The sequence below is a fragment of the Mytilus galloprovincialis genome, chromosome 2, assembly GCF_965363235.1.
Source record: "Mytilus galloprovincialis chromosome 2, xbMytGall1.hap1.1, whole genome shotgun sequence".
In the NCBI taxonomy this organism is placed as follows: domain Eukaryota; kingdom Metazoa; phylum Mollusca; class Bivalvia; order Mytilida; family Mytilidae; genus Mytilus; species Mytilus galloprovincialis.
Window position 1 is genome coordinate 38,258,792 of NC_134839.1, and position 17,110 is coordinate 38,275,901.

General features: G+C 31.9%; 1 protein-coding gene across 2 annotated transcripts in view; it reads left to right on the plus strand.

Moving 5' to 3' along the window:
* Positions 1 to 17,110, plus strand: part of LOC143063548 (protein mesh-like) — a 70,589-nt gene continuing 53,479 nt past the window's right edge. Inside the window, exons 1-13 of one of the 2 annotated variants that reach the window (XM_076235754.1) lie at positions 1 to 252; positions 859 to 1,152; positions 2,075 to 2,212; positions 4,548 to 4,710; positions 5,913 to 6,167; positions 6,658 to 6,800; positions 7,378 to 7,526; positions 8,591 to 8,854; positions 9,539 to 9,837; positions 11,304 to 11,441; positions 11,853 to 12,011; positions 14,696 to 14,833; positions 15,721 to 15,846. In XM_076235754.1, coding sequence (XP_076091869.1) covers positions 58 to 252; positions 859 to 1,152; positions 2,075 to 2,212; positions 4,548 to 4,710; positions 5,913 to 6,167; positions 6,658 to 6,800; positions 7,378 to 7,526; positions 8,591 to 8,854; positions 9,539 to 9,837; positions 11,304 to 11,441; positions 11,853 to 12,011; positions 14,696 to 14,833; positions 15,721 to 15,846 — 2,461 coding nt within the window. In that variant the 5' untranslated portion in view covers positions 1 to 57. The remainder of the gene's footprint in view (positions 253 to 858; positions 1,153 to 2,074; positions 2,213 to 4,547; positions 4,711 to 5,912; positions 6,168 to 6,657; positions 6,801 to 7,377; positions 7,527 to 8,590; positions 8,855 to 9,538; positions 9,838 to 11,303; positions 11,442 to 11,852; positions 12,012 to 14,695; positions 14,834 to 15,720; positions 15,847 to 17,110) is intronic. The other variant, XM_076235753.1, reaches the window with a different exon arrangement.

Genomic DNA, 17,110 nt, shown 5'->3' on the forward strand with positions numbered 1-17,110 from the left:
TCATTTAACTATCACTACACTGAAGCAGAGTAGGCATACAAGAACGTTGTATTCAAAATGAAATTATTTGATATTGTTTTGGTTTTTCTTTTTTCATTAGATTATACTTATTGTATATCCACAGCTGATTTTTATTCTTTTGGCTCCGAAAATGGCGATACAAGAGCTCCAACAAACGACGATGGATCAACATCTCCAATATCAGTTAGCAGTCTGTTTCCATTTTTCAATCACCAGCATGATTCTCTAATTGTAAGTATATCTTTTCATATATTTAGAAAATGAATTTCAAAGTGACATATAATTTTAAAGTTTTTGATTACACACATACGTGTGCTCGAAAAGTACGCAGAATGTCAGACTGCTCGCCTGTTTTGTGTTCATCTAGGCATTTAACAAGCGTGCTTGTCTTATTCAACACTACCGCTATTAATCAGAATCTCGGTTTTGTGTACATCAGGAATTGATTCTTTGTTAAATAAGTGCTTCAACTTGTTTTGCCTTTTTTTTAATAGAATCAGCAAAGTCGCGATAACAGAAAATTTGGTCTTTGAAAATGACGAAACCACGCTATAAACTAAATTCAAATTTTCAAGTGATACTATTGCGACTTACTGATTGCTCTTCCATCGTTGCCTGATGAAAATGGGACAGTTACAGTGACTGTATAGCCACTGGTTAGTTGTTACTTTATGGTAAACCATTCAAAGCAATACAAATAATAAATTTACAAAAAAAAAAAGATAATGAAAATATACGAAATGAAATAGAAATGATAAAACATAGAATAATGGATATTTAAAATCTTCTTTTATTGATTTTGAGGAATAGTACATGGTATCTTTTAATTGATTGCAGGTTAATACTAATGGAGTCATTTCCTTTCTTGGACCAATGAGTACTTATACACCGTCTCCATTTCCTTTAGCCAGTAACAAAAGATTAGTAGCACCATATTGGGCTGACATTGACACAAGTAATGGAGGTATCATATGGTATCGGGAAACAACAAATTCTACATTATTACAAAAAGCGTCTGAAGAAATACAAAGGCTATTTCCAAAACAGTATAATTTTAAAGCATCATGGATGTTTATCGGTACATGGAAAGAAGTAGCATTTTATCATGCCGACTCTATTGGTAAACAGAAGGTAAATCAAGTGTTTAATATAATGAGTAATTATGAAAAAGATCGACGAAAACTGAACACACATGATATATATAGCAACAATCAACATTCAATCTATTTAAGCGTGGATCAGTTTGTGAAAATAAACTGATACAGTTACTGAATTAAAATTATATAAATGTCTAAGAATATAACTTAAACACGCTAATTAATACATTAAAAAGTTCTATTAGATGTTAAATAGAAATACGCAATATTTCGCTAAACAAATTAGCTTCATCAGACGTGTGCATCTCTCAAAGTGAAATCGGATGCATGACAAAAAAGATTTTTGTAGCTTAATCAATCAAGAGTTGAGAAAAAGTGTAACATATTGATTGATGTTGCATACAATATGTTTGCAGCTACAATTACATGAAGTTGGAAATGTTATATATACATTACCTGAAGATCTGCGAAAGCAGTGAAAGTACTAGTAAAAAAGTGATGCATTGAAACCGTTATTATCTTTTAATAATTTTCTTATATATATATATATAACATTTTATAATTTGAAAGATGGTATTTGTGGTTTTGACGAGATGCACAACAAAAACTGTTTAATGTTTTTAAGCATTAATACACACGTTTTGGAATTTCTTTAGTTGTTTTGAGTTATCTTTTAATGCAGTATATACGTATTGATAAAACAGGAGACGATGCTATCAACGAATCTTACGGAGTTTTGATGGAAATTTTGTTGTTAAGTGAATGGCATAATATTTGTAAAAAACCAATAGTGTAACATTTGTTTCATCGAAATACTATTCCTGAATATTTTTTTCATTTCGAACTTATAAAATGAGTAGATATAATTTTATCTTTATATTCGTTTAAAATGTGCTATATATTTTGCATATTAGAGTTGATATACTTTGTAGCATAATCAATCTTTATGCTTTCAGAGAAACACATTCCAATGTGTATTGATCACAAATGGTAGACATTCATTCGCTATGTTCCTATATGATAGGATTGAATGGACAACAGGTACGGCCAGTGGCGGAAACAGTTCAACTGGACTTGGAGGTACCCCAGCACAGGTAATTAGCTGTTAATATATGATTTTAAAAATCAGAATACATTAAAGCATTGCTAGGTATTGATTTTACGTAAAAGCGTCACATCAGTGTACCTTAATGAATCAAAATTTGATAGCTTGTTATCAACTAGAGCACGTTATTGCTTTCATTTTACAAACAAAGTGTTTTTTTAGCTCTTTTAAAAAAAATATATGTCTGGATATAATCTGAGTGACGATTTTAGGGGCAGGTGGAAGGGTGCACAGGCCCTCTTTTGTGGAAAAAATGTTTCTCAATCATATTGGGAATCACAGGGGCATGGCTGGAGTGGCCCCCCTCTTAGACATTCAGTGCCCGCCCGTCACTCCCTTATGAAAACTTCTGGATCTGCCTCTGAATCCTGAATCAGGTCAAAATTAGAGGCGTTTTTAATCGCATGGGTTGTGTAAAGCGATTATCGTATTCTCTCTCTCTCTCTCTCTCTCTCTCTCTCTCTCTCTCTCTCTCTCAAATTTTCCACACATCCGTTACAATGAACCTACCTTTCAGAACCTACTATACTTAAATCGAGTTATTTTTTTTAAAGAAATAAAAAAACCTAAAAAAAACCCAACTCAATGGATTAGTTTGTTCGGAAGCTAAACTATCTAAAGAATTTTAACTGCACTTAACACATTTTAATCTAGGTATTTTCGATATCACAAACTAGTCAAAACATTTACTAAATTTTATCATCGGTATAAGGACATCATTCGTAAATATAGCTCAACATGCAGACTTCTTATACGTTCAGGTATTTCACATCCAATTTTTTATGGAAATATTCTTTATAAAGCACAAAAATGTCATTATTCACCTCAGAAACTAACAAAACCTTTAAATAGACTTATCAAGAAGGGATATAGTTACGATAGGTCACTAAAGATTGCTTATTTTGGCGTTAATATTGATTCACTTATAGGGTCTTAGCATCGGAACTAAACACATTTATTAAAAAAACCAGTTGTTGGCATGACACGGGTTATGTTCTTCTCATATATGTTATGATGGTATGATACTAAACCCCTAACGGGAAGGATTGTGCCTGATATTCATATGATGAAATCATAATCTTTCAATCAGTTTAATTGAAGTCTGGAGCTGGCATGTCAGTTAACTGCTAGTAGTCTGTTGTTGTTTATGTATTATTGTTATTTTGTTTATTTTCTTTAGTTACATCTTCTGACATCAGACTCGGACTTCTCTTGAATTGAATTTTGAATGTGCGTATTGTTATGCATTTACTTTTCTACATTGGCTAGAGGTATAGGGGGAGGGTTGAGATCTCATAAACATGTTTAACCCCGCCGCATTTTTGCGCCTGTCCCAAGTCAGAAGCCTCTGACCTTTGTTAATCTTGTATTTTTTTAATTTTAGTTTCTTGTGTACAATTCGGAAATTAGTATGGCGTTCATTATCACTGAACTAGTATATATTTGTTTAGGGGCCAGCTGAAGAACGCCTCCAGGTGCGGGAATGTCTCGCTACATTGCAGACCTGTTGTTGACCTTCTGCTGTTGTGTTTTTTCTATGGTCGGGTTGTTGTCTCTTTGACACATTCCCCATTTCCATTCTCAATTTTATAGTCTATCTATGTTAATTTTATTTACATGTATGGTTTGATGCATGGGATGGTATCTATGTTAATTTTATTTACATGTATGGTTTGATGCATGGGATGGTATCTGTGTTAATTTTATTTACATGTATGGTTTGATGCATGGGATGGTATCTATGTTAATTTTATTTACATGTATGGTTTGATGCATGGGATGGTGTCTATGTTAATTTTATTTACAGGTAGGGTTTGATGCATGGGATGGTATCTGTGTTAATTTTATTTACATGTATGGTTTGATGCATGGGATGGTATATGTGTTAATTTTATTTACAGGTAGGGTTTGATGCATGGGATGGTATCTGTGTTAATTTTATTTACATGTATGGATTGATGCATGGGATGGTATCTATGTTAATTTTATTTACATGTATGGTTTGATGCATGGGATGGTGTCTATGTTAATTTTATTTACAGGTAGGGTTTGATGCATGGGATGGTATCTGTGTTAATTTTATTTACATGTATGGTTTGATGCATGGGATGGTATATGTGTTAATTTTATTTACAGGTAGGGTTTGATGCATGGGATGGTATCTGTGTTAATTTTATTTACATGTATGGTTTGATGCATGGGATGGTATCTATGTTAATTTTATTTACATGTATGGTTTGATGCATGGGATGGTATCTATGTTAATTTTATTTACATGTATGGTTTGATGCATGGGATGGTATATGTGTTAATTTTATTTACAGGTAGGGTTTGATGCAGGGGATGGTATCAACTATTTTGCAGTAAATGCTTCTAGAACAGCAGATATTATTAACATTCCACAGATGTCAAACGTAGATATCCCTGGAAAATATATATTTCGTGTCGATTCCACGTCTATAGAACAAGGAGGATGCAATGTAAATGGTATGAAAATTATATCTGAAAATATCCGGTTTTATATAATAAAGAAAATAAAAGACAAAAAGAACACATCAGAATATAATGCCTGATTTTTTTTACACCTTCAGTGGACTCGATTAACGAAAACGAAAAAGCTAGTTAAGTTCAAAGAACAAAAATGGGCTATGTCACAGATTTTAGTAAAATTTTGCAAGTTTGGCAAGTTGAACTTTAACAGCAAATCGAAAAAGTAATGCATCTATCTCTTTCATATTCTGAAACCTAAGTACTTGAATTCTTTCAAAGTACGTATTTTATTTTTGACACGGCGAAGAACGCTCCTATTTCACATACATAGATTTTTCTTTATAAATACCATATCTAATTGGTACATAAATTTCCGTTTTAATTATATGAAAGGGTGATATGATCATTGAATTCTTTTTTGGTAAACATGTTTAACCAATCTGTTACCTAGATGGTAGCTACGAACGTTAAAAATCGACATTTTACGACCAACGACAAGATGACTTTACGACGATTTCCACGTTTTGTGGTATTTGTTTCATTTAGAACGCCACCTTGAATAATGTATATCGTTTAAATGAGGTTGCATGGTGAACCTGTTCTTATTTACACCATAAAAATGGAAATTTATATAACAGCAACATGTAGTTTATTAAGAAAAAAATATGTATTCTATGATTTCAAGACAAATTTAAGGTCTTTTTTTTTGTCGATTTCATGTGTTTTCTTTACAAATGTTTACCTTTTTTGAAAGAATTCAGTCAGTAATATTTCAGAAATGAAAAAAATTAATGCAAATTGTTTTGATTTTCATTTCAGTTCAACAAGCCAAAGTGGTTTGCAAAATTTTACTAGAATCAGTGACCGATCCCATTTACTGTAATTTTACACTAAATTAGTAAAAAATATTAACGAAAATATTAACAGAAATACCGAAACTCCAAAGCAAATAAAAACAAAATGGTGAAGTTCATTAAACCTGAAAACGCTCAACTCTATGATTCAATGGAACGAATGAAAAACAACTGTCATATTCCTGTTTTTGCGCAGGCATTTCCAAAAGAAATGGTGGTTTAAACCTTCGCAACAGCACAATAAATAGTTATTTTTTATGTAATGCAACTACTTCAAATCTGTCTTATAAATAAAAAGCTAATAAGTTTGAAATGATTACGAAGAGTTTTGTGAATATATTTTAGGTACATTAACAATAACTCCTCGAGAAGCTTTAATGTATGGTGGAACGAGACTAATTATTTCTGGACCTTGCTTCAACATGGCCAAAAATATCAAATTGTACATGTCAGATTACAATGAAGTTTCTTGTAATTTGTTGACGGATATCAGTATATCTTGTATTTCACCTATGGTTACCAACATTGGAAAACATAGAGTGTCATTACATGTTCAGCTCTCTCAGACAATAACCAAATTTCCGGGAACGTTGACCATAGGTACGCATCTCTAAAATAGCTTACTTTACATTGAAATCGAGGAAACAATTGCTTCTTGTCCATTCGTTTTTGATGCGTTTTGTTATTTGATTTTGCCATGTGATTATGGACTTTCCGAATTGATTTTCCTCTGAGTTCAGTATTTTTGTGATTTTACTTTTTCATTGTTTCAACATATTTGTTTGATAGGTATTCATACATTTGTGAGTATAGTGCTTACACTCCATTCAAAGATATCAGAATAAAATAAAGCAGGTATCAAAAATTTTATGAGATGTACATATACGTGTATTTGAATTGTAGAATATTCTAAAGTTTGAGGTTTTAAAGTGTATGATAACGAAAACAAATCATATCAGTTGGCTCTATAAGAAAGTGTTGATGCAAACAACTTAAGAATACAAATAAACTGTATAAGAATTATATATAATGTTTTTTTTATATAATGAAAGGTCGCCTATTTCTGTTTTTTTTATTTATATATATTCAGTTAATCCTGCTATAGCAAAACAAGTTTTGAAAAGGGAACCTAAGCAATGGAAGTACAATAGTCAAGTTAGTGTCAATTGGAACCCAACAGTATTAAATTTCCCTAGCAACGAAAACATTAGTCTACATCTATATACTATTAGGGTAAGATGTACATATTTACAGATATTTTTAATTGCTACCAGTATAACACATTTATAAAAATGAAGAAAAAAACACCGTATGTTTCCAAAAAGACAACAATTATTAAGATTGCATTGACTTGATGTCTTGAACTTGTTTCATATGAATTAAATTTTAAGATTAAGTGCTAAATGTTGCTGATTGAATTTGATATTTCAATGATTTTCATCAGTATCGTTCTAGGGATATGTTGCTTTGTTTACATTCTATTTTTAATGCGATATATTAAATCTAACAGCTATTCATTTAGTTGTGTTCTTTAATTCTTATTCAGATTTTTCTATGAATGTAACTATTCATTGTTAACTAGTTAAGCTGTATGGAATTTGACGCGACTGTCATACAAGTGAGAGGTCTAGCTAGCTATAAAACCAGGTTCAATCCACCATTTTCTACATTATAAAATGCCTGTACCAAGTCAGGAATATGACAGTTGTTATCCATTCGTTTGATGTGTTTGAGTTTTGATTTTGCGATTTGATTAGGGACTTTACGTTTTGAATTTAAGTATTTTTGTGATTTTACTTTTTTTTTGTAGAAAGAAAACCTAATATATCCTGTACTGGCCTACCATTCCAAGATATCTACATTAAGCTCTGTAGAGTTTGCAAATGGGAAGCATACGTTCAACCTACAGTTTTCAAAAGACGCAGGAATAATAAAAATGTCAACAAACAATCCTAAAAGGTAACTTAATCGGTTACATTATGGCCATCAACAGTCACTCACCATCATTTCTGTAATGTGACCCTCCTTAATAATGCGTGAAATGCATGATCGTAGTTAATCTACATTTTTTAAAAGTTGATTATTTACATTATTACTGACTTAATAAAATATCGAAGCTACTGCGTCATAAAGAAAATAAACGTGTATACAATCAGAAGGTTAACATACAAACTAATAAAAAAACGTTCATAAAATAGACAAAAATAAGTTGATAAAAAGAACCCAAATACGATAACATATAAATTTGATTAAAGCTTTTGTATTTTTAAGGCAAGTATGCTATCAGTTAGTCTGTCTTTTCTGTAGTGGATATTTTGATAGATTAATAAAGGCAACAGTAGTATACCGCTGTTAAAAACTCATAAATCAATGGACAAAAAACAAAATCGGGGTAACAAACTAAAACCGAGGGAAACGCATTAAATATAAGAGGAGAACAACGACATAACACTAAAATGTAACTATTCGGACTCTGACGTTTTACTACTCTGTTTGGCTATCTAAAGGACATTTATGTTTTATTAATAGATGATAATAATAAATTCTCTTGTTATTATTTTGCGATCAGCTTTGGACATATTGAAAAGTAAAAACACTGCAACGTTGTACTTCTGTTATTGTCTGCCGTACATTTGTTGACTGTTAGTCTGTTTTTTTCTCCAGATATTTTGACATGTCGTGCATCCGACGCGCTTTTCTGGATTTACTTCATCATAAATCTTCAAACATAACCTTATAAAATCCATGGATGCGTAAATACGATGCAACGTTAGAAGCAATTCGACAAATCATATACATTTGAATGTGGTTAAATCCTTCAAACGAACACTTGATCAGAAGAAATTACTGAAAACTCAAATAACAAAAATATCGAACTCCAAGGAAAATTTGAAACTGAAAGTCCCTTCACGAATGGCAACATCTCAAACTCATAAAAAAAACTGGCATATTCCTGACTTGGTACAGGCATATAAATTATATACACGTTAAACATGTTATGTTTCATTATTTGTTTTTGATAGTCCATACTATTGGTCAGACATGTTTACTGTTAATGTAAACCGTCAAAATAGTACTGCAAGTTGTTATGAATGGTGGAGCATGGATTTAAACCAACAAACAATTACTAGTAAAGACGTCAATCCATGTCCTTGTACTCTTGAAGTGGCTAACATTGATTCAGCAAGATTTAGTGTCGATCCACAGTGTTATATAATAGAGGGATCTGAATTTGTTTGTCAGTTTCAACCAAATGCTAAAGTTTGTTATCGTCTGAATATACCATCGTAAGTAAGAATTGAAAGTTTATAAATGCATCTGCCGTACTAATTTATAATCCTGGTACCTTTGATAACTACTTAACGTATGGTCAGATTATATGTTTTCGTACATCATATGTTTTCGTACTATGCATGCTTTTTCAATTGAAATAGTGACGTCATAATGCATTCTTAATATAACGAAAACCCATGAGACGATGATATACATAATATTTTAAAACAATTTTTTTTTTCAATATTTAACGTGCTTATTTAAATGTTGTCAAACCTTTTTGATACATTTTTTTAAAAGAAGGGAAACAATATATATAAAACTAGATATAATATGTATAAAGTAGCTCTACTCCCACCAAAAGTTTAATGTAATTTTCAAAAAGTAGTCGGTCAGAAATTTTGTTTAGATTTTCTAAATGCGCATTTATTATTGGTAAATACAAAGATGGTTTACTGATCAAGATGAACATAAGAGTAGTTTTAAAAGAATTTCACTTGGTCCAAACAGAGTGAAACCCTGTTTATTATCCTTCTGTTAAATAAGCATCGCCTTCTTTGATAATCAGTATAAACCACAGTGACCAACAGATATTTCTTGTTTATCTTTAAAGCTTTTATTTTCTGATAAAAATATCCAATTTACGAAATTAATCTGTTTCATTTTCAAATATTTTGTACTTTATAACCTTTAAACAGGTCATCTGGATATGACCATCAGTGTTGCTATGATAAGTCTGGAGTATTGATGAATCCGAATGGAGATTCAACAGATGGCAGTGGATATGTCAACAGATATCACTTTCAAGGGAGCAGCGACTCAAATGTTCCTTTTCTTTCTAACTTTGTTTTTGACGTAGTACCATATATGCATTGTTGTATGTTCCCTTTCCAAGATTTCGGGCCTGACGAAATGGATACAGCACGAAAGCAATGTTCATTATTTTTTGACAGGAGACCACCGAATTCATGCATGAATTACATTCCACCAAGACCAGGTATTGCTGTTTATCTTGTACTGATTGCACCTTTTTATTACATTTAAAAAAAAACTTCATTTATTGCTTTTTAATCAGTCTCAAATGATACTTTTAAAGAAGTAGAAATAACCTGGTTACAATCAAAACTATCTATAAAAGGAATAAAAACAATCACCATACTCTTCCCCTCCACACGCACTGAAATTATCAAAATAAATCACTCACCACCATGGAAATAAGGCGTTAGTTTTTCTCGTTTTACATTGTCCTTTCGGGGCCTTTTACAGCTGACTATGCGGTATGGATTTGCTCATTGTTGAAGATCGTACGGTGACCTATAGTTGTTGATTTCTTTGTCATTTTGGAGAGTTGTCTCATTGGAAATCATACCACATCTTCTTTTTTATAATTATAAAAACGAATCCAATGATTATAAAAAAAAAAGAAATCAACTACAAATCTAGGATGAATCCATGATGCTAGGCGCTCTTTGTATTACAAAAGAAGTAGAATATTCTTAAAGAAACATTTAACGATGTTACTGTAAAAAACATTTATGTTATTTAAAAAGCACTACTGTAAGTTAATCGTATGGGTGATTAAAAAAGAATTGTAATCTTAAAAATAATGAATCTGAAAAAAGGACTGTAAACATAAAAAAGAAGATGTGGTATGATTGCCAATGAGACAACTATCCACAAAAGACCAAACTGACACAGACATTAACAACTATAGGTCACTGTACGACCTTCAACAATGAGCAAAGCCCATATCGAATAGTCAGCTATAAAAGGCCCCGATAAGACAATGTAAAACAATTCAAACGAGAAAACTAACGGTCTTAATTATGTAAAAAAAAATGAACGAAAAACAAATATGTAACACATAAACAAACGACAACCACTGAATTACAGGCTCCTGACTTGGGACAGGCACATACATAAATAATGTGGCGGGGTTAAACATGTTAGCAGGATCCCAACCCTCCCCCTAACCTGGGACAGTGGTATAACAGTACAACATAAGAACGAACTATAAAAATTAGTTGAAAAAGGCTTAACTCATCAGATGGATACAATACAAATACTACACAGAGTGGACGTAAAGACTATATAAATCAATCATCAGATGAAAGGCCCCTAAAAACATACAATACTAGATAACATTAACGTTTGTAATTTAAACTGAGACAAGAAGTAAAACAAATCACGGACAATGAATCCGAACTTTGAATAAAGGCAACACTTTTCTTTATCGAAATAAATTTGGAGTGTGTGACCCTGGATCAACATAAATTTGAAATTTTACCCGATTTTTAGAATTAAGTAATGAATAACTGTAATTGTATCAATGTTTTAAATAGTTTTACACACACATTATAAGAACCAAAACTTCTGTTCACTTTGAAAGTCTTTTTGTCATACAAATCTTTCATTTATCAATATGATCATTTTATAATTGATTTCCATGTTTGGCATTGGCAGCTAGAGTATCCGGTGACCCCCACTTTGTAACATTCGATGGACAAACATATACATTTAATCCAGTTGGAGAATTTACAGCACTTTCAAATGGAAATTTTTCCTTGCAGCTGCGAATGGAACAGTTTACTGATACTCGAGGTATAATTGAATGGCAGAAAAGGACAAAAATGCCATATGTTTATAAACATTTAAATTCTTCTATGGTTTTTACATTTCTAAAAATGGTCTAATCTAGAACTTTTATTGTTGAAACTCAGTGAAATACTGTTACAAATACTGTCTGATGATACACATGTATACTTTTGGTTTCTTCAAGTATTTAATCTTTAATATATTTTTTTTGCTTTATGGCTTCATCGTTCCCGATGAAAAATAATTAAAAAACCACTTCAGACGCAACAAATACACAAAGGGATATGTTTATAACATAGGCTACGTTAATCATTTTCAGTTGCCTATATTTAACTATAAGGAAATTAATTGTACAGATAATTCATACAAAGCGCTCTATACACAGTCAGTCTCTATAAATTGTTCTATATTATATAGCCAGTATTGTAACTTCATTTGTGGCGCAACCTTATCCAACAGCTGATGTTATTGAGGTGCAACCAAACACCATTCGTGGAATTGCTGTTTTAGTAAACGGAGAATTGATTGATTTTAATTCATCCGAAAGTATGTCTGCCTCGGTCATATCTGCGGAGGGTAAGTATTTCTTCAGAATTACATTATAATAATGAATTGTTGCATAATTTCGTAAAATATAATTTATGTATAAATATGGCATTGCGTTGATTGAACATTTAAAAAAAAAGAATTCTGCTTAATTGATGGCGCATGTTGCTCATTTGATTTTGTTTATGCCTTTATTTGTCTCTAAAAAAAACTCCACTGAATGAATAAAGTCATCAAAACTGTATTTTCCACGCTTCTCTATTCAACTGTATGGATTTCCTTGTAATAGTAATACAGAATATAGCAAAATTGATATGATCTATGATGAGTTTATTGAAAGAATGTGCAAAAGTTTCATATTAAAGTCGATTTTAAGGTAAAAGACACGAGGATACTCATAAGTCGATAAAAATCTGACAACGCCATGGTTAAAAAAAGAAAAAAAGAAAACCCAAAGACAAACAAAAGTACACAGAACAAAACATAGTAAGCAAAAGACTAATCAACACGAACCCCACCCAAACATGTGGGTGGTCTTAGGTACTCCGGAAGGATAAGCAGATCCTGCTACGATGTGACACCGTCGTGTTGTTCATGTTATACAAACATGCAGACCAAGTAATAAAGATATGAACTATTAAGTCTTAAAACAAAGGTGAAGAAATGCATACTTTCCAAAATTGTATTGAATTATTTGGAATATACAAATGCATATATAAATTAAATTTACGCTAATATAGGATAAGAAATTCTTCATTTATTAATATACTTCAATACTTGATTTTCTAATTCAAATTTATTTCTGGCACCGATTGTCTTTCTATGCCGAGTACCGCTACTGATGCTCATGTTGCCAATACTGCGGTACATGTTATGTTAAAACATTTTTAGTTAATTAACTATGGGATTGTATCAAATGTATACAATGTATCAAATATAACAATGTAGCATAATCTAAGGTATGTTTAAACAGTTCACTAAGATCAATTTGGTTAGCAAGCTCTAAATTGCACTGGTATCAACTTTTTTTTCCTACCAGAAAATGTTTAACATGCTAAATGTTTTAATAAAGCAAACTAAAAACAATGGACCGTGAAATTGGGGTCAAAAGTATAATTTGGCTTTAAAATTAGAAAGATCATATCATAAGCAACAAGTGTACCAAGTTATAAGTTGATTGGACTTCAGCTTCATCAAAAACTACCTTGACCAAAAACTTTAACCTGAAGCAGGACGAACGAACGAACGAACGAACGAACGAACGAACGAACGGACGGACGGACGAACGAACGAACAAACGAACGGAGCCACAGACCAGAAAACATAATGCCCCTCTACTATCGTAGGTGGGGCATAAAAATTGTCAATCCAATAGCTCTAAATAATGATGCAAAGCGGAAAATACCAAAGGGATATTCAAATTCAAAATTCGAAGACGAACTGACTTTAACGACGCAAAAATTTTACTAGAGGCTTTGTGTCGCTCACCTTGGTCTATGTGCATAAATGTATTACACAAAGGACACAGACGGATTCATGACAAAATTGTATATGTCCTACTAGCTAACGGTCAGTGTAAAATTTCGACAAATGTAATGCCTACCCGTGTTAAAATGAGCATAGAGCATGACACGAAGAAACTATTTCTTTAATTATGACTTTACCTGTGTGTCAGTCTGGGGATGTCATTATTACTAAATTAATGTGTTTGTAGATCTTACTTTACTGAACATTCTTGCTACTTACAATTTTCTCTATCTATAATAAACTTGGTCCTTTAGTTACACAGAGGAAAATGTTTTGTAAAAATTTACCAAAATTTATAAAATTAATGAAAATTGTTCAAAAATGACTATAAAGGGCAAAAACTCTTTAGGGGGGCAACTGCCCATTTAGGTCATGTTGACTTATTTATAGATCTTACTTTGCTGAACATTATTGCTGTGACAGTTTATCTCTATCTATACTAATATTCAAGATAATAACCAAAAACAGCAAAATTTCTTTAAAACTTATCAATTGTGGGGCAGCAACCCAACATCCCATTGTCCATTTCATCTGAAAATGTCAGAGCAGATAAATATTGACTAGATAAACAATTTAACCCCTTTCAGATTTGCTCTAAATGCTTTGGTTTCAGAGTTATAAGCCAAAATCTACATTTTACCCCTATGTTCTATTTTTTAGCCATGGCGGCCATCTTTGTTGGTTGGCCGGGTCACCGGACACATTTTTTAAACTAGATTCTCCAATGATGATTGTGGCTAAGCTTAGTAAAATTTGGCTTAGTAGTTTCAGAGGAGAAGATTTTTGTAAAAGTTAACAGACGACGACGACGGACGCAAAGTGATGAGAAAAGCTCACTTGGCCCTTCGGGCCAGGTGAGCTAAAATGACAAAAAGACAAACAACAGCTTGAATATTGAAATATTCCTCAAAACTTCATTCGAGTCATAGTCGTGTGTTTGTTTGCTTTATAACCTTCATGTATAGAATGAGAATGTGTGCTATGCAATGCTTAACCATTTTGTATAATACCGTTTTGTTCAATTATCTTCTCGTTGTGTTTTTCAAGCATGCCTGCTGGAGGTTTAATCGGGATACATGTTATTGCGCATTGAATGCCAAACTCCTTCAGTTTATTTAAAGTATTGAGAGTTATATCTACATTATATTTAATGTTTGCAAATATACTGTATCTTTGTTTCCTTTCAGGATCAACAATAGTCAAAACATCGGACTCTCCACCGACGGTTATAGCTACATTTTACACAGAAGACATATCTATTATTGCAACCAGTATGATTTCCCTTCTTAATTTAGTAATAATGACATCCCCAGACCGACACACAGGTAAAGTCATAATTAAAGAAATAGTTTCTTCATGTCATGCTCTATACTCATTTTAACACGGGTAGGCATTACATTTGTCGAAATTTTACACTGACCGTTAGCTAGTAGGACATATACAGTATTTTGATAGATCGAAGCGTAAGGCAATACCTTTAAAATGTTTGACTGTTCTCGTTTTCTCCCTATGGAGTATGTATATTAAATTTTCATATTTAATCAGTTCAAAAACTAAAAGCAGGGTAATCATATTTTTTTATAAATATTATATAAATAAAGTTTATGTAAGCTATTAAAATGGATATATTTTTTATTACAATAACAATGAAAATAACAAAAATATATACAGTAAATTTGTGCGCATGTGTCAAACATATTTTGAGCTAATTAGAACAAATCTTTGTTTACAAAGCGTAACAATGACGTCATGATAGAATAACTGATAATGTATGTGGATATTATTATTTGGCAGCTAGCTCTGTTTTCTTTTTCTTTCGAATAACGTGCACAATTAGAGATTTTTCATGGTTTAGAAAGAAATGTGCATCTTTAATTGAGGCTTTTCGCGTTTAAAAAGCTTAATTAAAATTCATTGTAATCTGATGTCACTACAAGAAAAGATTAGTATTTGTTTATTGTAAAGCATAGGCTTGACTAAGCCCAGCTGGTACATTTTTTCATTATTATCAGTTCGGAGAATGCAACTACATATACTACCCGAATTTATTCAATGGAGTCGATAAATTATAACTTTCAAGTCAATTGCAAAAAGTAAAATCACAAACATACTGATCTCCGAGGAAAATTTAAAAAAGTAAGTACCTAATAAAATGGCAAAATCAGATTAATTGATCTATAAGTATTCTCTTTTTTTGTATATGTATATATAGGAAATCTAACTGGTCTGTTTGGAGATAACGACGGAGACGTAGGAAATGATTTGCATTCCAAGGATAATGATTTGACACAAGGCAATGCCTCAATGGTCACAATTCATAATGACTTTGGATTATCATGTAAGGTTTCTTTTATATAAATAATAGTTAGCGTCCCTGTTTTATTTGCAGTATAAGCTGAAGATAAAAACAATCAACAAAATAAATAAGATAATGCATAAATTAAAGCGAATCACTTAAGATACAAGTATTCGGCACTGCTTCTTATTTAATCGTGTTGATATAGTGTCAACGATTTATTTTTCTTTTGAATAAAACTAAGATTTTTTTCAAGCCAGGAGGAGATAGTTTGGATTGATTTTATTGTTTATATAGGTTTAGCTTGATAAATGTTTTAAACTCTTAACTTCATTTGAACGTGTAGCAATGATGCGCATATATATAATGAAATAACATTCACATTAAACAAAAACAAAAAACCCACATGCACCAATAAAGTAATTGTCTCCTTGTTTTCAAACATGAACCACCATGCAAATTCGAACTAGTATAGAAATGTAACGAGAGAAAATAGAATAACACTTTAACTTTTTAGATCAGACTATTTCCTGATCCGATATTTTAGTATCGTTCGTTATACAGACACAATACTATTAGTTACATACTGTGCTAGTGACCTAATATGGTATATATATGAGGTAAGTAAATTCAAAATGGTATGAGAGCGAAGCTCGAATACTCACAGGGAATTTACTGACCCCATCTATACCGTATTACGTCACTAGCACACTGTGTAACGAATTTATCTTACCGACTATATCTTAACGTGTGAAATTTAGATTAGTGACCTATCAAAATGAGTCTTCAATACTGTTAGTATTAAGAAACTACTTCCATTGATTCTACAAAAACAAATGCCAACAATAACAACCTGCTAGGTTTAAATGTGTTTTATGAATTTATTTTAATCCATCTCATTCATCAATTTATTCGTCTGGTGAAACCTTTAAGATTTGTTCTCAGGCCCGTTTTGTTTTGATAAAGGGACGTAACACCACTACTGACCGTGTATGAAATTAGCCCCACCTCTTCTAACAAGTGTTAGTATTACCAATGTCATTTCAACTGATCGGGCGGAGCTCACGTTTTAATTTGCATAAGGACAGTCTATTTGAAGATGTGTGTGATAAGGATGATAGCCGTTATAATTATTACTGATTTCTAATCACCTATCAGTGCCATCAAAGGAATTTGAAAAAACAATGACTGGACACTTCATTGATGAGTTTATCCTAAAACACCTATCTATAGATGGACTGGTTTATTGTGAGTGAATCGGTTAAACTCCGCCCAGTCAAGTGAAATAAATCGAGTAATACTTTAT